Below are 24,042 nucleotides of genomic sequence, written 5' to 3'. Positions count from 1 at the left end.
ACCACCCTGCACCACCCTGCACCACCCTACACCACCCTGCACCACCCTGCACCACCCTACACCACCCTGCACCACCCTACACCACCCTACACCACCCTGTACCACCCTACACCACCCTACACCACCCTGCAACACCCTACACCACCCTGCACCACCCTGCAACACCCTACACCACCCTGCACCACCCTGCACCACCCTACACCACCCTGCAACACCCTACACCACCCTGCACCACCCTACACCACCCTGCACCACCCTACACCACCCTACACCACCCTGCAACACCCTACACCACCCTGCACCACCCTACACCACCCTGCACCACCCTGCACCACCCTGCACCACCCTACACAACCCTACACAACCCTGCAACACCCTACACCACCCTGCACCACCCTGCAACACCCTACACCACCCTGCACCACCCTGCAACACCCTACACCACCCTGCACCACCCTACACCACCCTACACCACCCTGCACCACCCTACACCACCCTGCACCACCCTGCAACACCCTACACCACCCTGCACCACCCTACACCACCCTGCAACACCCTACACCACCGTGCACCACCCTACACTACCCTACACCACCCTGCACCACCCTGCACCACCCTGCAACACCATACACCACCCTACACCACCCTGCACCACCATACACCACCCTACACCACCCTGCACCACCCTGCACCACCCTACATCACCCTGCCCCACCCTGCAACACCCTGCACCACCCTGCACCACCCTGCAACACCCTACACCACCCTGCACCACCCTACACCACCCTGCACCACCCTACACCACCCTGCACCACCCTGCAACACCCTGCACCACCCTGCACCACCCTACACCACCCTGCACCACCCTGCACCACCCTACACCACCCTGCACCACCCTGCACCACCCTACACCACCCTGCAACACCCTACACCACCCTGCACCACCCTACACCACCCTGCACCACCCTACACCACCCTGTACCACCCTGTACCACCCTGCACCACCCTACATCACCCTGCCCCACCCTGCAACACCCTGCACCACCCTGCACCACCCTGCACCACCCTAGACCACCCAGCACCACCCTACACCACCCTACACCGCCCTACACCGCCCTGCACCACCCTACACCACCCTGCACCACCCTGCACCACCCTACACCACCCTGCACCACCCTGCACCACCCTACACCACCCTGCACCACCCTGCACCACCCTACACCACCCTGCAACACCCTACACCACCCTGCACCACCCTGCACCACCCTGCACCACCCTACACCACCCTGCACCACCCTACACCACCCTGCACCACCCTACACCACCCTGCACCACCCTACACCACCCTACACCACCCTGCACCACCCTGCACCACCCTGCACCACCCTACACCACCCTGCACCACCCTACATCGCCCTACACCGCCCTGCACCACCCTACACCACCCTGCACCACCCTGCACCACCCTGCACCACCCTACACCACCCTGCAACACCCTACACCACCCTGCACCACCCTACACCACCCTGCACCACCCTGCACCACCCTGCACCACCCTACACCACCCTACACCACCCTGTACCACCCTGTACCACCTTACACCACCCTGCACCACCCTGCACCACCCTGTACCACACTGCACCACCCTGCACCACCCTGCACCACCCTACACCACCCTGCACCACCCTGTACCACCCTGCACCACCCTGCACCACCCTACACCACCCTGCACCACCCTACACCACCCTGCACCACCCTGCACCACCCTGTACCACCCTGCACCACCCTACACCACCCTGCACCACCCTACACCACACTACACCACCCTGCACCACCCTGCACCACCCTGCACCCCCTTACACCACCCTGCACCCCCCTACACCACCCTGCACCACCCTGCACCACCCTGCACCACCCTGCACCACCCCACACCACACCACCCTGTACCACCCTACACCACCCTACACCACCCTACACCACCCTGTACCACCTTACACCACCCTGCACCACCCTGCACCACACTGCACCACCCTGCACCACCCTGCACCACCCTACACCACCCTGCACCACCCTACACCACCCTGTACCACCCTGCACCACCCTGCACCACCCTACACCACCCTGCACCACCCTACACCACCCTGCACCACCCTGCACCACCCTGTACCACCCTGCACCACCCTACACCACCCTGCACCACCCTACACCACACTACACCACCCTGCACCACCCTGCACCACCCTGCACCCCCTTACACCACCCTGCACCCCCCTACACCACCCTGCACCACCCTGCACCACCCTGCACCACCCTGCACCACCCTGCACCACCCCACACCACACCACCCTGCACCACACTACACCACCCTGCACCACCCTACACCACCCTGCACCACCCAGCACCACCCTGCACCACCCCTCACCGCCCCACGTCACGGGACCCACTTTGAGGCGGAGAGGAACTTTTCCGCGGACACGGAGCTGTTGATGATGTTGATGGACTCGCCGCCGCCCACGGACGTGGCCGACGAGTTTCTGGCGAGCCTCGGGAAGCAGCGGTTCAGGACTGGGTCGGGAAACGACACCAGGAGCAGCAGCAGGAGCAGGAACATCAGCATTAGCAACAGCAGCGGCAACAGCAGCAGCAGCAGTGACAGCAGGAGCAGAAACAGCAGCAGCAGCAACAACAACAGCAGCAGGAACAGAAACATCAGCATTAGCAACAGCTGCAGCATAAACAGCAGTAGAAGCAGCAGCAGCAGCGTAAAACGGCGAATGTTGTGATTGGTATTTAGTTTGGCTTGGGTGAGACGGTCACGCAGGTAAGTAGGGAGGTGGAGGAGTGGGGGAGTTAAATCCACAATCCAACTCAGAAATACACCAATTATCACATCAACAGCAGCAGCAGCAACCGCCATCATCTTGGCCAGTGTGAAAGAGTAGGCCAAGCATCCTATGGGCAGATGGGCTCTCTCTAGAGCTCCCTCCAGTGGAGGCCCTGCCGCCAGCAGTGGCTTTGGCCCGTAATTGCAGCGCTGCGCCTTTAACTTCAACTACACCAAGTGCTTGCGAGCATTTCCCTTCGTGGGGAGCGGTGGCGCAGTGGTTAGCGCCCCGCTCCGCGAACCCATTGACCCCGCAGGTCAATTACCGCTGAGTGCCGATAATCTGAACCACAGCCTCCCCTAGGTCGACTCAGCATAAACCTCGCCGCTTGGGAGACAAAGGCGGCCGGGCGTGTTTGCTGGCTATATCACCCCCTCGTGTGCCACAGTGCCGGCATTCAAAGGTGCTGATCGCTAGTGGCACTTTCCCCAACAGAATCTGCTTGAGGCTACACGGGAGCGGGCAATCTTTGTCTTTGTCCTGCCACTGATGGACCAAGTCCAAACCCTCTGTCTTCATACTATTATTACGATTAATGTTGCTATTGTTACCACTATTACTACGATTAATGTTGCTATTGTTATCACTATTTTTACTATGGGCATCCCAGGGTGGGTGGTTTCATGGAAAAGCATGCGTATCTCAAAAAAGTTGCGTTACGTCAAAAGCAATTTAGGGGAATTCAGTCACACGCACAGACATAGTCGCGTATATCATCCTAACATATTATAGTTGCAAAGGACTGCAGAGGAGGAAGGCAGGAACTCACACGGCTCGCTTGCAACGAGGTAGTAGGCACATTCCCCATCTTGAATGATCTGAATGGGGTTCTGCAATGGACGGGCAAGAGGGGATGTCGCACCGATTGGAGATTAATCACCAGGGTGCGAGGCAGTGCTGCAACATCACCGACCGGCACGGCGCACGAGGGGGTGGAGTGGTCAGCACCACACCCGGCCGCCTTTGTCTCCACGCATCGCACCAGGTTTCCATTCAAGGCCAAGTCGACCGAGGGGAGGCGCTGGGCCGTCACTGGGAATCGAACTCGGGGTCGCCGGGTTCGTGGCGTCTCCGCTCGTTCACCGCGTCAACCACGCGAATCTCCGCTCCTTCACCGTGTCACCCCCGCGGGTCTCCGCTCCTTCAATGTATCACCCCCGCGGGTCTCCGCTCCTTCACTGTATCGCCCACGCGAATCTCCGCTCCTTCACCGTGTCACCCCCGCGGGTGTCCGCTCCTTCACTGTATCGCCCACGCGGGTCTCCGCTCCTTCACCGTATCACCCAAAAGGGTTTCCGCTCATTCACTGCGTCACCCACGCGGGTCTCCGCTCATTCATCGCGTCACCCACGTGGGTCTCCGTTTGTTTACTGTGTGGCCCATGCGCGTCTCCCCTCGTTCACTGTGTTCGTGCGACGTCAGTGATATAGCTCGGCTTCTGCAGTGACAAAACCACCTGGCCGCTCTCTGAGCCGTGGCCCTGGTACAGCCCTGGTACGGCTCGGATGTGCCAGTGGAGAAGAGGAACCGCAGTGTGGCGAGGGCGGACACGTGGTTGTGTGCGAGTCACCTTCGTGGTTGTGGTGAGGTTGACGCTGCAGTACTCCTGAATGAATACGTCAGCGGGTGCGAGCGAGACACTTGTCGGTACCCAGTTGGTTTGTGGACATTCCTTCACGCATATCTGAAAAGGACAAGGCGTAGACCCCGTTTCAGCCATTCCAGAATATATATATTTTTTGTTATTCGTAAAATTGTAATGAGCACTTGAGTCCCAACAATATTTTTTTTTTACGGCGATGATGCTGCTGTTGCTGCGTGATCCCAATTTAAGCGATTTGCTGGCAACCCTTTCAGCATTGTTGGTATGGTTGGCCAATACCGGTTACACTCTGCGGTTTTATTTGGCTATGGAAGGAAGCCGGAGATGCCCAGAGGAATTCCGTGTAGAACACGTAAAGAACATACAGTCTACACACACTCACAGACGCACACTTACATGCTCACAACTCTGCAGAACAGAGAGCGGGGGTGGGGGGGAGGTCATACAAACGCCGCACAGAAAGGGCGACCGAGTCGGGGAATCGAACTCAGGCCCCTGCTCGCTGTGAGGAGCGAGCGTCACCACCGCATCACCACCATCCCGATGTCGCGATTCACAGCACACACGGTGATCCAGCTATAGGTGACGCACGAGGATGTGCGAGGATGTGTGACGTCACAGTGGGGTGACATCACTCACAGGGGGGGGGGGGCAACATCACAGGGCGGTGAAATCACAGGGCGGGTCACGTCACAGTGCGGTTGCGTCACAGGGTCTTGTTATCACATGGCGGGGAAGTCACATGGCGGTGACGTCACGGGGCGGTGATGTCACGGGGCGGCGACGTCACATGGGGGTGATGGGGGGGGAGCCCTCGTCACCTGCTTGGTAGGACACTGCATGGTGACGGTGATTGCGCTCGTCGCACACTTGAGGATGTCCAGGTAGAAGAGGTACGGCTTTTCACTGCATGAGGACACGCGGGGTGGGGGAGGGGGGGTGGTGGAGACGCGGGGGGAGGAGGAGATACCAAGGAGACGGGCGGGGGGGGGAGATGCCGAGAAGATGCGGGGTGTAGACACGTGGGTGGGGTGGAGGTATGGAGGAGGCCGGCGGTGAGAGATGCGGTGGGGTGGGAGGGGGCGGGGAGAGAGACGGAGGAGACGCAGGGGATTAGCGAAGGGGGTCGAGGCCCCGTGCTCAAGCCGAGGGGGCGAAACCCGAGAAATGTGCGGCGTCACTGGTCACGTTGTGGGGAGAAACTGTGGAGTGCCGCGTGATGCCGCTCGCCCGGCTGCCCGTCTCCTTCGCCGACCTCATGGAGCCGATGCCGCAGAAGCGACCGGCGCTGTCGACGGGGTACAAGACCTTCCGCGGGTCGCCGTTCAGCCAGGCTGGTGGGGGTCACAACAAAGACGCCGGTAATTAGCGACAATGTGGGGGGTCACAACAAAGACGCCGCGTGGCGGCACGGCAAACCGCTAATTGGCGACAGTGACGACGACGACGATGATGGAGATTTACACTATGAGACATCTCCTTTACCAGTGGCAAAATATAGTAATAGGTTTTTACCCTTTCAACTGGTACAAAACTGACACCTTTATACAAGGCATCATGTTTGCAATAACCACAACACAAGCAGCCAAAATGCAAATAAATAAAAAACAACTCTGATGATGATAATGATATGCACTGTCCTTGAAGTTGATTGGTCCACACCCGAGACAGCTTTTCTTAGAGCCTAGTCTCCATTGGTGTTGGACCAGATGACGCCAAAAGGCTGTCTCGGGTGTGGACCAATCAACTTCAAGGACAGTGCATATCATTATCGTCATCAGAGTTGTTTCTTTTTGTTTGCATTTTGACTGCTTGTGTTGTGGTTATTGCAAACATGATGCCTTGTATACAGGGGTCATTTTTGTACCAGTTGAAAGGGTAAAAACCTATTACTAGATGATGGAGATGATAAACTAAAACGACTAAAACTATTTTATTTACTTACCAGGTGAGGCTCCATTAAGCTACGTGAGCTCTCTTTCAGAAGCGACCAGCCTGGCTATCACAAATGATCATTGTGCGGACATTTAGAGCGGCCAAATACGATTAAATGCACGGCGTTGATTTTAAATGTGGACGGGCACAAACCAGAGGACCCGGGGAAAAAATTCAACGCGACCACGGGGAGAGAGAGACGCGAATTCCAAATATACAGCAGCAGGCGTCAGGGTCGAGATTGAACCCACGACCTCCTGTATACCAGGCGATGTAATTAACATCTCGCCACCTTGTCTCCCATAATCATCATGATGAAGATCATCATCATCTTAATGATGATTATGAAGATGCAGTAGAAGTAACCCTACTCGATGAGTGGATGGATATTCACGGGCTCATATGACAATCACAAATGATTATGTTTGGAAGATTGATGATGATGATGATGTCAGTGACTCTTGCCAGATGATGATGACAATGACGACGTTGGTACAGGCATTGATAGTGATGATGATGATGATGATGATTACTGATGGTACAAGCGAAGGTAATGATGGTGATAATGATGATGATGACGATTACGATGATGATTACAATGATGGCAATGAGAAGACCAAAGATAACAGAGACTCACCCAAAACACCAACGATGATGTAGCCGGCGATGACGAGGATGAAGAGGACACAGCAGATGATGTCCGTGCATCCCCTAGCGCACAGACAAAGGCCGATATGCCCATCGATAGAGTGCATGGGGTGTTAACCGGGGCGGCCACTTGGGCTCGAACCGCGATCCTCTCCCAAGGGGAAGAAAACGCGTCACTCATTGTCCACGTGATCCACGGACATCCACCCAACCACACACCCACCCACCCAACCACACACCCACCCACCCAACCACACACCCATCCAACCACACACCCACCCACCCAACCACACACCCACCCACCCACGTACCCAACCACACACCAATGCACCCACCCACCAAACCACACCCACCCTCCAACCCACTGACCCACCCTCCAAACCACCGACCCACCCACCCACGCTCAAATACACTCACCCACCCATCGAGCGATACACCAACCCACCCACCAACGCACCTACCCACTCAACTAGACACACACCCACGCACAAATACACCTACCCACCCAACTACACCTACCCACCCAACTACACCTACCCACCCAACTACACACCCACACACTAACCCATCCACCCGGCTATTTTATGCAAAACCACAATCCTGGCATCAGTTTTGCCTAGTGCTGGGGGGCGAGATGGCGTCACGCTCGTCGCATACCAGCAGCGTTCCAATCTTCATGTTTCTCTCTTCCTTGTTTGGGGTTGGGGGGGCTACGGAGGCAACGTCGTGTTTGCTGTGACGATGTCCGTGTGTGCGTGTGTGCATGTGTGCGTGCTGTGCAGTGGGGAGCGGTGGTGTAGCAGTTAGCGCTACGCTGCGCCATGAACCTGGCGTCCCGGGTTCGAAACCCGCTCAGGGCCAACTCCCGTGACGACTATCTGAATCGGTCCCGGGCCTCGACTAGGTCGACTCAGCCTCAAATGAGTAACTGGTGCTATGTGTAAACATCGTCACTAGGGAGACAAAGGCGGCCGGGCGTGACGTTGGCCACCCACCCCCTCGTGTGCCATGTCGGCTTTTATAGGTGCTACTCGCTAACAGCACTTGCCCCTACAGTCTGTTAAGGCTACACGGGGGTCTTTCCGTGTTCGTGGCACCCTCAGCATCACCATCACTAACATCGTGGTCTTTCCACTGCTGGATGAACGATGGTAAAATCCACACGGTGACGACGACAACGCCTCTCTAACTTGCGGGCGGAAGTCGCGCGTCCGCCCGTGCTCCTCTGCGCAGTTTTGGTGTGCCTATGTTTGTCTCTCTCTATGTATCTCTGTGATATCTGTCTCTACTTATATGTCTGTCTATATGTCTCTGGTTCTGTGTTTTATCTCTCTCTCAAATTTAGCATTCTCAGGAAGAACGTAATCAACCAGGTAGGGTGTTGACTGTTATGTTATCCGACTCTCTGTTGTATTACATTACATTTCTAAGTATACTAGATTTGTGTTTCTATTTAATTTATACCTGATGATGATTGCTTGTGTTGCAATAGAAACGTCGTATGCCAGTATTTAATTGTATTTATTATGTTATCTTGATACGTGACTTTACCGAAAGAACCAAAGAATAATCCTCACTCTGACCTCACTCCCTTACCTTGTTCACCGACTCTCACTCCCTGAGTTCACCTCCTCCCATACCCTGCTCATGTTTGGACCTTCATTTCTCAACCACACTCACTGACTATATCTCTCTGACTCTCACTCCCTCCATAGCTTTACTCTTCAATCCTCACTCTGACCTTAATTTGGAGCTTTCGTGACTGCAGGAATTATTCTTTGGTTCTTTCGGTAAAGTCAAGTATCAAGATAAAATAATAAATAAAATGCTAGCATACGACGTTTCGATTGCAACACAAGCAATCATCATCAGGTATAAATTAAATAGAAACGCAAATCTAGTATACTTAGAAATGTAATGTAATACAACAGAGTCGGATAACATAACAGTCAACACCCTACCTGGTTGATTACGTTCTTCCTAAGACTGCTAAATTGATCTCTCTCTCAAATTTAGCATTCTCAGGAAGAACGTAATCAACCAGGTAGGGTGTTGACTGTTATGTTATCCGACTCTCTGTTGTATTACATGGCATTTCTAAGTATACTAGATTTGTGCTTCTATTTCATTTATACCTGATGATGATTGCTTGTGTTGCAATCGAAACGTCGAATGCTAGTATTTAATTTATTATTTTCTCTTTATACGTGACTTTACCCAAAGAACCAAAGAGTAATTCCTGCAGTCACGAAAGCTCCAAATTAAGTACGACCAACGTGCTTTGATCGGTGTCTATCAATGGGGTTACCGGAGTCCGTGTGCCACGGCAGGCTAACACAGCGCATCTAAAATTAGGCGACGGACCGAGGCACGCACGCATGAATCATCTGTTTAATCAGCAGAGCACCTCTACTGCAGTGAGCAAATCGTGAGTCGGTCGATTCATCAATCGCGGGATTCGTTCTCTCGACCATCCGTGACCCCCCCCCCCGCCCCCCCGATGGGAGGAAGGAGCGCTCGCAAGCGGCGTCGACGAGGATGTTGGAGATCGCGACGGGTCGACGTTTCACCGATTCGCTCGAATCGCTCGCCTGCCGACCATCGGCCAGTCGCCTCCGTGTCACTCTGCTATCGCTACTAGCGCGCCGGCGAACTGGCCGTGGCTCAGTATGAGATGTGGCGTTGGGGGTACGAACACCGGCACCGCTCTCGATAGTCGCTCACTAACACCGCCTGCCCTGCACATTCTGTAGAGGCAACAGAGGGAGCAGAGGGATCGTGTCAGAGGGCACACACACGTGTTGCTTGAACTCACCTTTTCGATACCGGACCTTTGAAACTGGGGTCATGTTTGTTTGGCTCTCCTGAACAAAACAAAAACACGCACAATCACCACCGTCGTCGTAAGTGATCAATCACCATGTCGTCATCGTTGGTCTTTGATCGTCCCTTGATTACCATCAACGTTAACATCACAGTGGAACACGCCATCTGTTCGATTACTCATCCATTCACTCACTCATCTGCCAACTCATTCATCCGCTCACTCACTCACTCACTTATCCGCTCACTCGCTCACCCACCCACTCACCCGCCGGTGGATAAATTTACCGCATCATCTGACCATCAACAGAAGGCCGATACGCACATCCCTTTCATAAATAGAAAGTTAAGACGCGAGCCACAGTAGGAGTGCGATTGTTGCCATGCAACCTTCACCTCCTCCTTCCGTATGAATTCAGAGCGGCGGATTAAAGATGTCATTGTTAGATGTTGCTATCCACTCAACTGTCTGATCGGACGCAGAGGAGATCTCGTCCGTTCCTCCTTTAAAGGCGTGAAGATGGCAGCGGCTGGTGTACGGTGCTGGTCGATGGTTTGAAGTTGGTGGCCGCACAAATCGCGGGCCGCCGAATTTTTCGATGCGCACATTTTGTAAATCAGGTGGCTGCATCGGCCATGCCCGATCCTGATGCGGTTGATGTTCGAGACCATTTGGCGATGCGTGTAAAGCGCTCGGAGCTGCCCCGTCATACAGGAATGCAGCGGTTTATCAAATACACAATCGTGATGATGATTAGTATGTTCTATGGGTTCTCCAGTTGTACGTATACTGAACTTGTTTCGCACTGTACGCAGGCAAGCGCACGAATCGCAGATGCGGGGGGAGGTCAACAAACTAAAACACAAAAAGCAGTCCTCAAGAGATGAGTTTGTCAAACTGCATGATGATTTAAAAGTGTATCGCTTACAGTGGCTTACAAATATCGTAAGAAAGAGACGCGCAAAAACCCACAGAGATAGAGATACTCGTATAGAATCACAGAGACTCACAGAGACCCACAGAGATCCATTGAGACCCATCGTCATGTGCATATTTTGAACTTCTTTCACGCCGTACGTAGCCAACCGCGCTAGTGGGGGGTGCGATGGGGAAGGACAACAAACCATGGGTCTCTGTGAGTCTATGGGTCTCTGCGTGAGTCTGATTCTGTGCATACGTGTTGAACTTCTTTCGCACCGTACGTAGCCAACCGCGCTAGTCGAAGGTGCGAGGACAACAAACTAAACACAACAACAGCAGCAAACTGCTCCCCTCTCTCTACCTCTATGTAGAGAACACGAGAGAGAGGAACTCTACATTGGCGACAGCTGCCCAGCTGAGACTCGGCGAGGTGGAGGGGGGAGGGAGGTGGGGGAGGTGAGGGAGGGAGGGAGGGGAGGAGGGAGGGAGGCGAGGGGAGGAGGGAAGGGAGGGAGGGGGGAAGGAGGGAGGGGAGGGAGGGGGGAAGGAGGGAGGGGAGGGAGGGAGGGGAGGGAGGGGGGAGGGAGGGAGGGAGGGGAGGGATGGGGGGAAGAGAGGGAGGGAGAGGAAGGGGAGAAGAGAGAGAGGGAGGGATGCTCTTGACTCCTCGGCTTCGAATTGCAATGAAATTCTCACCGCTGTGAAATGCAACCCGACGCCACGGGCCGTTGGGCTAAACCACTAAGTTATTTTTAAGTCCAGAACAGCGTGAGCGGTACGAACAACAGCAAAATAGAAAATGTATTAAATTACGCCCCAACGTCACTGTAATGGGTGGAGGAGGTAGCGATGACAAAAATACAAAGATCCACTCCCCCCCCGCCCCGTGCAGCCCCAAACAGAATGTTGGGGGCGAGTGTTGTGATAGATCAGCAGCACCTACGAATGGCACACAAAGGGTGGTGGGGTAGAGGGGGGTGGTGGTGGCCAGCTACATAGCCCGCCCGGCCGCCTTTGTCTCCCGAGTGGCGACGTCCACGCATCGCACAAAGTCGACCTAGGGGAGAGGGCCCAGGACTGGTGCGGGCTGCAGATCATCGTCGCACACCGCATCCGCACCGGAACCCCCCCCCCCAGAGGTGTATCTCGTCGGTGTCGTCTCTCCGCGTCTCCGACCTGCGAGCCTCGCCGGAACCTCGTCGCTGTCGTCTATGAATAAATAATATCTACCGCCGCCTACCGCCCCCCCGCACCTCCCCACCTCATTACCGACAATCCGTGTACGAGGCCTTCATCCAACCAGTTGGCCGACCAATATCCCGTGAATCGTGAGACGCTGCGAAAAGTGAGAACCACCACCAGCATCACCCCCCCCCCCCCGGCCGCTGTCGAGGTCAGGGACGATGTAGAAACGGGGGAAATCCCACTCGCGAAATCGGTTTCTTTTGGGTGGCGGTTTGAGTTTTGGGTTTATCTGATTTATTGGCCGGATGATGGTGCCGTTATAGTAACCCGTTTGCAGGAGGTCGTGGGTACGATCCCGACCCTGACGCCTGCTGTATATTTGGAGATTGTGTGTGTCTCTCTCTTCCCCATAGTGAGATGTTAACTACCTCACTTGGTATGCAGGAGGTTGTGGGTTCGATCCCGACCCTGACGCCTGCTGTATATTTGTAGATTGTGTGTGTCTTTCTCTTCCCCATGGTGAGATGTTAACTACCTCACTTGGTATGCAGGAGGTCGTGGGTTCGATCCAGACCCTGACGCCTGCTGTATATTTGGAGTTTGTGTGTATCTCTCTATTCCCCATGGTGAGATGTTAACTACCTCGCCTGCTGTGTATTTGGAGGTGGCGTGTCTCTCTCTCTCTCTCTCGCCCCCGTGCGGAGAGGCCACACCTAGTGGTCGCTCCTGCTCCACCAGGTGAGCGGACAGAGGCCTGGGCTCAGGTGAGAGCCTGTGCCTGGCCTGAAAGGGAGAGTCATCGTTCTTTTCGTTTCCCTTTCTCGCTAAGACCTGCGGTTACTGCTGCCTTTCCACCATGGCGCAATATCCAAGGCTCGAGTGTCTTTCGCGAAGGAACGGTTTAATCTGCTATCCACCGCCCGAGATCACAGCCGACATCGTCGCTGCTGCTGTGGCCACGTGTGTGGGCCATGCGGGCATCCTCACCGCCCAAAGGCAAGACCGAGGTGTGGTGGTGTACGTGACCCAGGAGAGTATGGTGGCGCGCCTGGTAGAGACGGGGCTCGACGTCGGGGAAGGGCTGTTTGTGCAGTGCACCCCGCTCTCGTCGCCCGCCATCAGGGTGATGCTCTCAGGTGCGCCGCCATTTCTCAAGGGCACCGAACTGCGCCGAGATCTACAGCGCTTCGGCACAGTGATCTCGAATATAATTATGCTGCCTTTGAGGTCGAAAGACCCAAAGCTAGCACACGTTTGGTCGCTGCAGCGTCAAACGTTTATGATCTTAAAGGAAGGCAACACGGAATTGGATGTGAACTTCAAGTACACCATTGATGGTCACGTCTATACCGTGTATGCCTCCACGGCCGCGCCGAAGTGCTACGGGTGTGGTGGTGTCGGACACACCCGAAAACACTGCACGGCAAACAAACAGGAAAGGGGAAAAGCAGCTCCGCCTGCGCAGACAGCAGCAGCAGAAGTGCGGGAGCAGCAGAAGCAGCAGCAGGCGTCGCCGCCGCGGCAGCAGCTGCAGCAGCAGCAGCAGGCGCCGCCACCGCGGCAGCAGCAGCTGCAGCAGCAGCAGCAGACCTCCACCGACTCTGCTGATGGTCACGCACCGCCAATGACTGACGGCGGGGAAAAGGGTTTCACCGTCGTTGAGTCGAGAAAGCGGAAGGCGAGAGGAGGCAATGCGGGGGGGGGGGGCGCGGTGGCACCTTTCCAAAACGCGTGGCCGCCGCCGCCGCCGAGAAAGACAACAGCGACAGTGACGAACTGGACAACCGCCCGAACGCAACAGCAGGGCGCGGCGGTGAGGCCGAGCCACAGGGTGAGGCGATCGTCATTGACGAGGCCCACCGGCCGGTTGATGCCGAGGCAGAGGGGCGACCACCAGACCCGGACTCAGCTGCCCCGGAAGGGGGGGGGGTGCTGGAAGCCACCGATGAGCCTGCCGATGACACGGCGCTCGGGGGTGACGACCAGCTCACCTCCTCACCCGACCAGGTGAGGGAGGCAGAGGCCGCAGAGGGGAGCCGGCCCGAGTTGGAAGACACCTCCGATCGGCACGGTGCGTTGGAAGAGGTAACCACCGAGCCTCACACAAGCGTGCCGGGAGACTCAGACGACGGAGGGTCGGAGTTAGAGATAGAAGACAACTTGAGTGAGGGGAGCTACTCACATGTTAAGAAGAAACGAGAGTACACACCCGGCAAGATTGTCGAATTCCTCCGAACTAGTTACAAGAAGCGGGGGGTCGACATCGGAGATTCTTTCCCCGATGCGCAGGCCTTCTTGAAGGTCGCGCAGACAATCATCAGCGACATGGAAAAGCACAAATGCACCCCGCAGGAAGGCAATCGGCTGAGGGGTTTCATGCAGAAAGCAAGAAAGGGGAGCATGTCCCAACCGGAGTGCCCCCCCGCTGATGCTGTTGCTGAAGCCGACGCCTAAAGCCATGGCTTCCTCAGGTGTAAGGATCGCGAGTTTAAACTGCAACGGAGCTCGAAGCGATCAGAGGTGGCACCGCATCTGCAGCTTCATTAGCGAGCAGAAAGCGGATGTGACGTTTCTGCAAGAAACGCACCTTGACGCAACTCTGCAGGCCCAGCGCCAGCACCTCTTGGGCAGTCAGACCTTTTTCAGTCACGGAGAAGACAACCGCGCTGGTGTTGCAATTGTGTTTAGTCCAAAGTTTCTCCCGGAAGGCGTGGCCTTCAGAGAGATCCAAAAAGGCCATCTGATATCTGTAGACTTCGTGTTAAACAACACGAGGCTACGGTGTTTCAACGTTTATGCGCCGAGTAAGACCAGTGAGAGGAAACGCTTTTTCTCCGGCACACTGCGGAATGCCTTGGAGGCAGGCAGTGCGGACGGGGTGCTCACGGTCGTGGGGGGAGATATGAACTGCACCCTCGACCCGGCTCTCGACCGCAATAGTGCTGAGCCCCACCCGGAATCCGCACGGCCATTAGCTGACATGGTGCAACAACTGGGTTTGCTCGACACGTGGCGACTGCAACACCCAGGCCAGAGGCAATACACTTGGTGCCGCGCGGGCCTGCAGGGGAGGATGAGCCTCGTCAGGCTGGACCGGCTGTACATCAGTGCGGACAGCGCTAACCGGCTCGGGGGCAGCAACATCACCCCATCCGGTTTCTCTGACCACCACCTGGTCTCAGCACTGCTGCGAGTCCCCAGGGAGAGGCGTCGCTGCCCCTACTGGAAACTCGACGTGCAGCTGCTTGAGGACGAAAATTTCACGGAGGCATTCAGGGCCTGTTGGTCACACTGGGCAGCAACTAGGAGCGTTTTCAGCTCTGGTCAGCGATGGTGGGAACACACTAAAGCGCAAATTAGGGCCCTCTGTCTACAGCTTTCGAGCCAGCACGCCGCCGCCAAGGAGGAGACGGTGAAACACCTGGCGAGCGAGCTGCTGCTGCTCGAGGCTGAGATGGGCTCGGCCCAGGACGCGCACAACAACGAGGGCGAGGTGCTGCTGGAGAAGCGGCGACTTTTTAGGGCCGTCACGGACCAACAGGCACATAGTTCGTTTGTGCACAAAAAGGTGCAACACCTGGCACAGACGGACTCTCCCTCAAAGTATTTCTTTAGGCTAGGCAATAGACCCTCGAGCAATGAGAACAACATTTCAGGGTTGCTTACCCCAGAGGGGAAGACAGCAACTGCCGAGGGGGAAATTGCTAGGATCGCGAAGGACTTCTATTCACACCTGTTCAAGGCTGAGCACGTACAGGACGAGGCGGTTGAAGAACTACTAGCTGCGGGCCCTACTCTGGGGGACGCGGAGAGAGACAAACTGGAAAGCCCCGTCACCCTGGAGGAGCTGCACACTGCCATGAAAGGTCTGGCAGCTGGCAAATCCCCAGGGATCGATGGGCTGCCAGTTGAGTTCTACGAGACCTTCTGGGATGTACTCGGCCCTTGCCTGCTGGGGCTGCTGGAGGAGAGCCTGCGGGACGGGGAACTCCCGCAGAGCTGCAGGAGGGCGGTGGTCACCCTGCTGCCTAAGAAGGGGGACCTGCGTCGCATAGAAAACTGGCGGCCCGTCTCCCTCCTGTGCGCCGACTATAAAATATTCGCCAAGGCGCTGGCAAACCGCCTCAAAGAGGTGGTGGGTCAGCTCGTGCAACCCGAGCAGGCGTATTGCATCCCCGGCCGCTGCATCTATGACAACATCGGCACGGTCAGGGATGTGATCTCCCTCGCGGATATGCACGACATGGATGCAGGTCTCCTATTCATGGACCAGGAGAAGGCGTTCGACAGGGTAAGCCACGAGTACCTGAGAAGACTGCTCCTCTCCTTAGGGTTCGGCCAGAACTTCACGGCACACGTGCACCTCCTATATACGGGCATATCCAGCCTCATAAAAATCAATCAAAGGCTGGGCTGCCCTGTTCCCGTGACAAGAGGAGTCAGGCAGGGGTGCCTTCTCTCGGTGCTCCTCTACACCCTGTCCCTTGAGCCGCTCTTGCGACGCCTGAGAAACACCTTGTCCGGGTTCGTGGTCCCGGGGCCGGAGAATGCAGTCATAAAGCTCTCCGCATATGCGGACGACGTATGCGCCGTGATCAACGACGCGCAGGACGTCGCTGCACTCTGCCGGGCGGTGGAGGTCTATGAAAAGGCCTCCTGCGCCAAAGTCAACTGGCGGAAGTGTGAGGCGTTATGGATGGGGTCACAAGGTGCAGTGAGTTCCGTGCTCCTCCCAGGCGGAGTCACCTGGCAGGGTGAGGGCGTGAAGTATCTCGGAGTGTACCTAGGGAAGCCCCAAGTCGTTTGCAAAAACTGGACCGAGATGAGCGACGTATTTGATGCTAAACTGAGAGCGTGGGCACATCTTGCCCCACAAATGTCCTTCAGGGGGAGAGTGCTCATAGGGAATAACCTGGCAGCCTCGGTGCTGTGGCACAGAGCCAAGGCCCTCCAACCCCCGGGCTGGTTACTCACGAGGGCGAACAGGTCGCTTGCCCACTTTGTCTGGAACGGCAAGCACTGGATGAGGCCAGGGGTCCTCTGCCTGCCGGTGGGTGAGGGCGGCCAGGGCCTGGTAGACGTCACCGCTCGAGTGATGAGCTTCAGGCTCCAGGCCGTGAGAAACTTGCTATATGAACAAGAAGAGCTGCCCCGGACGTCGCTGGCCCTCGCCCTGCTGAGAAATGCGGGCGGGCGGCTGGGATATGGGAGGGAGCTCTTCCTTATGGACCTGTCCCTAGTCGATTGCACCGGACTGCCGGGCTATTACCAGAGCCTGTTGGAGGCGTGGCGGAGCCTGGAATGGAGCAGGGCGAGCCCGCACCACGGCCTTAACGGCTTCATGACCGAACCCCTGTTCCACAATAGCCTCCTCGATGGAATCAGGGAGGAGGGAACGCTGGCCCTCCGTTTCGCCTCGGCAGGAGTGCGAACGGTTAGGGATCTTGTGAAGAGCCAGGACGGCCGCTCCAAATGGAAGAACGCAGCTGAGGTGAGCGGCGCCGCTGGGCTCCGCTCCATGATGGCCGGAGAAAAGTTGTTGCGAGAGGCGATCGCGGCGATGCGGAAGCTGCGTTTGCAGCTAGAAACGCCAGGAGACAGCGGTGCCGCACGGCCGCCGCCCTCCTCCCCCCCCCCCCTCCCCTCCCCCCGCTTTCCAGGAGTTGCGCGTCTCCTGCATCCAGCCCCCCGGGCGCTGTGAGGCAGGGAGGTTGCTCAAGCTCGCGAACTGCAGAGACGTGGCCCTCAAGGGTGCCTCCAAGCGGGTGCTGTACGACTGCTGTGTCAAAACACTGCGGTGTCGAGAGCTGGAAAACCTACCGGACACGAAGTGGAGGGAGTTCTTCTCTCCCTTGATCGACACCACCCCCCAGTGGAAACAGCTCTACAAGGCCCCCGTGGCAAAGCGCAGCGGGGACCTCCAGTGGAGGCTGGCGCATTGGACGCTGCCCTCGGCGGCGTGGATCAGCAAGGTCACCCCGGGGGCATCAGACCTGTGCGTGTTCTGTGGCGCGAGGGAGGACCTCGCCCACCAGTACGTGGGGTGCTCGCGGCTGGACCCGCTGTTCAGACTCCTGGGAGCCGTGTTTAAGAAATTGGGGGTGCCCTTCTACAAGAGCGTCTTCATATGCGGGGTACCGTACCGGGCGGACAAGCGCCACATCCTGGCAAACTTTGTCTGCGCGCAAGCCAAGATGGCAGTATACAAAACGCGAAAAAAGAAACTGCGAGGTGACACGGACGATAGTTGTTCAGCGGAGGCAACGCTGAAAGGTCTGCTGAAAGCGAGGCTCCGGCTGGAGCACGCGTACTTTTCCCAGGTTGGAGATGCGCACGCCGTGTTCCAGGAGCGGTGGGGGGCCGGTCAGGCCCTCTGCACCAACACGAATGGTGAACTGACCTTCACTTTTTAATGATCGAGTCGAAACGGGCGTTAGACACGGCGACGCGGGCAGGACGTATGCGGCGGTGCAGCGCGCGTGGTGGAGCGGAGCGCGTGACAGTCCGGCCGTGCGGCGCACGCGCCTGGCAGTGCGGCACATGTGCTGAGGTGTGGCGCACGCGGCGGTCTGAATAATGTGGTGTGTGCGCGGCGGTGTGGCGCGCTTGGCGGCGCGGGACACGCGCCGCGGTGTGTCACGCGGAGTGAGGCGGCGTGACGCACGTGGCATGGTGTAGCGCGCGCGGTGGTGCGGAACTCACTCAGCGGTGTGACGCACTTGGCGGCGCGGCACATGTGCTGAGGTGTGGCGCACGCGGCGGACCAAAAATGTGCGCACGTGCGCGGCGGTGGGTCGCACCAGGCGGTGCGGCGCACGTGCCGCGGTGTGGCGCAGGGCGTTGTGGCACGCGTACCTGTGGCGTGACGTGCGCGTCGCAGTATGGTGCATGCGGTGGTGTGACACACGTGTCGCGGAAATCTCGCGGGGTGGTGGTGCGTGCGCAGCGGTGTGGCACACGTGACGTGGATGAATGTGCACGTGGCGGTGTGGCTCGCGCGGTGGCGTGGCGCACGGGCTGCGTTGTCTAGCGGTGGTGATGTTACCGATGACTGTGACCTCGAACCATCAGGGGAGGGAGTGTGGAATAAGCGGGGGGGCCCTGCCAAGCAAAGAGGTGCCAAAGCTCGAAATGACACAGCGCGTCGGATGCTGTTGCGCGGCCGGTGCGTGGGGATTGTAGTGCCGGCGTTGCGTGTTGCGGGGCGGCGGTGGGATGGTGAGCTGTGCTTTTTGGTGTGGCCATTAAGGCTTGAATATTGCAAAATTCCAGGGCATTTTGCCGCTGGTGAATAAACTTATAAAAAGTCAAAAGTCTCTCCCTCTTCTCGTGCCAAGTCAACATCTCAGCACGGCCAGAGGAAACTCAGAGACACGTCGAGATATAGAGACACGTAGAGACTCAGAGACGCACAGGGACTCGTCGAGATACATTAAGGACATGCCACAGTGGTGCGACTGTGGCTGCACAAACCTTCGCTACGGACAGTAAACCCACTGTGGCAGTCTGCGCTCCTTTAACAGAGAAGGAGAAACAGCGACACGACACGAAATGTCTCTGCCCACATGGTACACCGCTCGCGCACCACGTGTGTGTGTGTGTTTTGAACTTCTTTCGCTTAGGGGCAGTCCATAAATGACGTCACGCAATTTTGGACGATGTTTGACCCCAATCTCCCCCCGTCACACGGCGTCACAAAAAGTCAGACCCCCCCTCAAATATGACGTCACAAAGCTCTGCCCCCCCCCCCCAAAAAATATATAAAACATGCTTCAAATCGCTTTAAACTATTGTCATTGTAGTGCGTATTTAATGTGGCGCTGCATTCTGATGTTGTAGGAAAAAACATTTATTAAAAAGTCTAATTAAGTAGAACGTGTTGTCTATATTTATTTAAAGTTGTGCATTTTGATGTGACGTCACATTTCTCCAATCCCCCCCGCCCTCGTCACACATCGTCACAAATGTCTGACCCCCCCCCCCCCCCAGGTGCGTGACGTAATTTATGGACGGCCTCTTAATACGTTGCCAACAGCGCTCATCGGAGGTCTCTTTGTTGAGTCGGTGGTTCTCTGCGCGAGTCTATGTGTGTGTATGTTGAACTTCTTTCACACCGTACGTAGCCAACCACGCTAATCGGAGGTGCGACACGTCCTGGGGTTTAGTGGCACGGCCGTGGGTTTAGTGTTTCGGCGAATCCCCGCCGAAACAAATTCTTGACTTTTTGAAATTATTTCTTGAACAGGCTGTGTCACCCTCCTCCCCCCCCCCCCACGGCAATACACGAAGGCCCCCCCCACCTCCACTTACCTCCCCCAGGTGCTCTGCATCAGCGGCGAAATATGTTCTGGGCTGCCCCAGTCGCAGGGAGTTGAGGGTGGTCAAACCCTGGCTGGCAGCAGCGTCGTCGCGCGCATTCCTCACCAATATTTCCGTCCGACAATTAAATTATTTAAGTTGGGTTGCTGGGTTGGTTGGGTAATGGGGGTGGTGGGGGCCGTGGGGGTGTTGGGATGAGAGGTTGTGGGGTCGGGTGAGGGTGTTGGAGTGGGGGGGGGGATAGGAGGGGTGGTTAGGGGGGGTGGGAGTGATGGTCACTCCGTCGTGTGCCACAGCGCCATCCTTCATAGGTGCTGCTACTCCCTAACAGCACTTGCCCCAACAGTCTGTTACAGGCTATACGGGGGGTCTTTGTCTTTGGTATTTGCATGTTATATCCACACAGCCCTATTTCTACACGGGTTTCTTCCGAGGCCTCTGGTATTTGCCAAACCTCACAAAAACGAAAACTTACCACCTGCAGTGGACAGACTTGGCCCCTGCCATACCAATGTAGAATGTCCACCAATAGCGGCTCATTCCTGCCCTAGAAATGTGGAATTTCCACCAATGTCTCGGGGCTGTAAACGGGAGACACGCGCAGCCTCTTATTTGCTCATCAGAGCATGGAATCACTTTGATGACGCTCCAAACTGCTCGTGATAAATATAGTTGTTTTATACACACCCGCAACTCTTATGATGCTGATGATGATCAATAACAACAAGGATGCAATTCATAACGCGCGCACGATATTTCACAGCACGCCGTCAAAGCCTGTGACTCTGGGTCACGGTCGAGGCGAGCGAGCGAGCTGCCGTGATCGTCACTGAGAGAGGGGAGACCGGGGGTTAGCGATCACGATCGGGAGTGAGGAGGGTGCGTCTCAGTTTCTATGGAAGTCTAAGTGGAGTGAACGCTGCTACTGATGCCTCCTGCTGCTTAGGAACGCGCAGCAAAAGGGTGTGGGGGGGGGGTATGATGCTGGAGCGAGATGGTTTCCTCACAAGGTGACCACAGGTTATATAAAACCGGCACAGATAAATACCAAAAAATTCGGAAAAAAGGCACACACAATCATCTCTTTCATTCAAATCTGTCTATAAGTGTGAGTAGGGCAGTGCTTATGCGCGTACGTGTGTTGAACTTCTTTCGCGCCGTACGTGGACAGCCGTGCCGATCGCAGGTACGGGGGAAGGACAACGCGCTGAACCACGACAAGCAATTCTAGAGAAATGAGTTTTCGATCTCGATTTAAAAGTGCACAGAACTCCAGTCTCTTCTTAGTCCCCTTTTACTCTGCCATTTGTCAACCCTCCTAGTTTTCCACCCGTGCCATTGTTACCTTCGGGAGTTTATTGCCGTTACCCATGAAGCAAAGTGTAAACTCCTTAAGGATTTCAAGAGGCACCACAAACAAACACAAGGATGCCCCCGTATAGCCTTAACAGACTGTTGGGGCAAGCGCTGTTAGTTGAGCACCTATAAAGGCCGGCACGGCACACGAGGGGATGGGTTGGCCAACACCACGCCCGGCCGCCTTCGTCTCCCCAGTGGCGATGTTCACACACCGCACCGGGTGCTCATTTGAGGCCGAGTCGACCTAGGGGAGGGCCAGGACCGGTTCAGATAATCGTCACCAGCGTTGGCCGTGAGCGGGAATCGAACCCGGGTCGCCGGGTTCGTAGTGCAGAGCGCTGACCGCTATGCAACGGCACTATACAGAGAGACAGAGACAGGCATTGTTGGGAAGGAATCCGGAGCACGATCATCTGAACCTTGTGGCGGGACCCCAAACGGAAGTCGAAATCTTAATTAGTTTCTTTTTGGCGACTCCGTCCCCGCCGCGGACATAAACGCCGCGACCCGCCTGGCGCGGATCGTTCTGTTGTCGTGTCCAAGCGCAGCAGCGAGGACGAATGCGCAGAAGAAACAAAATTTTAAACTTTTTTAGCGCTTCGTGTAGAGCTCGTCGAGCGGAATATATCGCCGTGTCGTTCGCCTTCAACGAGCATAGAATGACGTCGCAACGCAGTTGATGCGAGAGCCGGGGGCTCATGGGACCCGCCATGAGGTTCATCTGAGTAAACCGGGCATCACCCGACACCCCTCCCCCTCTCCCCCTTTCGCAAGACCCAGCAGACGTCACGACAGCTCCCCTTGTCCGTAACGCAAGCGGCTATTGTGTAACACGCAGCCGCTGCGATTGGCAAACAATAAAAGCAATAACTGGTGCTCTTCGGTGGCCGCGTGTGTGTGTGTGACGCGCTGTGTGTGACGCGGTAGTGTAGCGGTTAGCGCTACAAACCTGGCGACCCGGGTTCGATTCCCGCTCACGGCCAACACCCAGTGACGATTATCTGAACCGGTCCTGAGCCTCCCCTAGGTCGACTCAGCCTCAAATGAGTACCTGGTGCGATGTGTAAACATCGCCACTAGGGAGACAAAGGCGGCCGGGCGTGGTGTTGGCCACCCACCCCCTCGTGTGCCGTGCCGGCCTTCATAGGTGCTCGCGAACAGCACTTGCCCTTACAGTCTGTTAAGGCTATACGGGGGATCTTTATCTTTGTGACGCGGTGTGTGTAACGTCGTGATGTGACGCGGTCTGGGGAGCGGTAGTGTAGCGGTTAGCGCGCTGTACTATGAATCCGACTACCCGGGTTCGATTCCCGCTCACGGCCAACACCGGTGACGATAACACTGGTCCACAATGTTTTTGAAGTCGCCCGCTTCAGAGATGAAATGTCCTGTTTGTTATGGATTTTGATGCGATGAATTCAAATGTGACAATTACGTGGTGGTTTGGCTGCTGCATCTCCTTACTATTAAAATTCCTTCCCTTTATTACTGCTAACCCTACTTCCTCCCTTTGTTGCTACTAATCCTACATAATGCACGGGCATACTATGACTTTGATACCCCCCCCACCTCCTACGCATTCCACAAGTAGTGACTAATCCCATATCTGCATTTTCCATAAATATGCTAAATTCCTCTGTTGATATGCAAATTCCTTTGTCAAGGCGCCCTTCCTCCTCTAACCCAGCTTAAATATACGCTGCCAAGCTTGGTGGTGTTCATTCAGACGCTGTCAGACCTGTTCTTCACCTGAGGATGGCTGCTTGCGTTGTGGCCGAAACGTCGTGAGAATTGTATTTGATAATGTTTTATTTTTATTATTTTATTATTTCCCTTCTACGTGACTTTACCGAAAGAACCAAGAAGATAAAACAACTGATTGGCTACTGTTCCCAAGATATTAAAGTTTTTACAGTTTACGTATATCTATATATAATTTTACTCGTAAATTGTAAACCTCGGTCTTTTCATGTGTTTGTGATTGCTTTACATGATCACATGTCACCTGTCCTGTTCATGTAACACTTTAAAAATCAGCAAGAGGGTTACATTAATAACATTAATATGAAACAAAAGGCAAAAATCTATTATGTATAGAAAGTACGTAGTTTAGTCCTTATTCAGTGTCTACTCAGCGCGTCTTGGCTTGTCTCTTGCATTCATGAAATGGAGCATCTCGTGTCACTGTCCAGCAATAGTCTGCAAGCATTGATGGGTTCCATTTGCCCTGAGAGCGTTTTTCCATTGTTGCAATGTCCTGGTGAAATCGCTCGCCATGCTCATCGCTCACTCATCCACAGTTCGGTGGGAACAAATCGAGATGAAAGTGCTAAAAAAGTATATTTAGTGACATGTTGCAACAA

General features: G+C 55.8%; 1 protein-coding gene across 1 annotated transcript in view; it reads right to left on the bottom strand.

Annotated features, from left to right (window-relative positions):
• The window catches only part of LOC144736600 (choline transporter-like protein 4), a 57,692-nt gene that overhangs the window by 22,409 nt on the left and 11,241 nt on the right, over positions 1-24,042 (bottom strand). The window contains exons 2-8 of the mRNA XM_078619165.1: positions 9,887-9,935; positions 7,061-7,134; positions 5,744-5,822; positions 5,310-5,394; positions 4,456-4,569; positions 3,655-3,715; positions 2,445-2,565 (exon numbers count right to left, since the gene is read on the bottom strand). Of these exons, the coding sequence (XP_078475291.1) occupies positions 2,445-2,565; positions 3,655-3,715; positions 4,456-4,569; positions 5,310-5,394; positions 5,744-5,822; positions 7,061-7,134; positions 9,887-9,935 (583 nt within the window). The remainder of the gene's footprint in view (positions 1-2,444; positions 2,566-3,654; positions 3,716-4,455; positions 4,570-5,309; positions 5,395-5,743; positions 5,823-7,060; positions 7,135-9,886; positions 9,936-24,042) is intronic.

Source organism: Lampetra planeri, chromosome 61, assembly GCF_965212315.1.
Source record: "Lampetra planeri chromosome 61, kcLamPlan1.2.h2, whole genome shotgun sequence".
In the NCBI taxonomy this organism is placed as follows: domain Eukaryota; kingdom Metazoa; phylum Chordata; class Hyperoartia; order Petromyzontiformes; family Petromyzontidae; genus Lampetra; species Lampetra planeri.
Note: the sequence above shows the minus strand (reverse complement) of the source record. Positions and strands in the feature narration are given on the sequence as shown.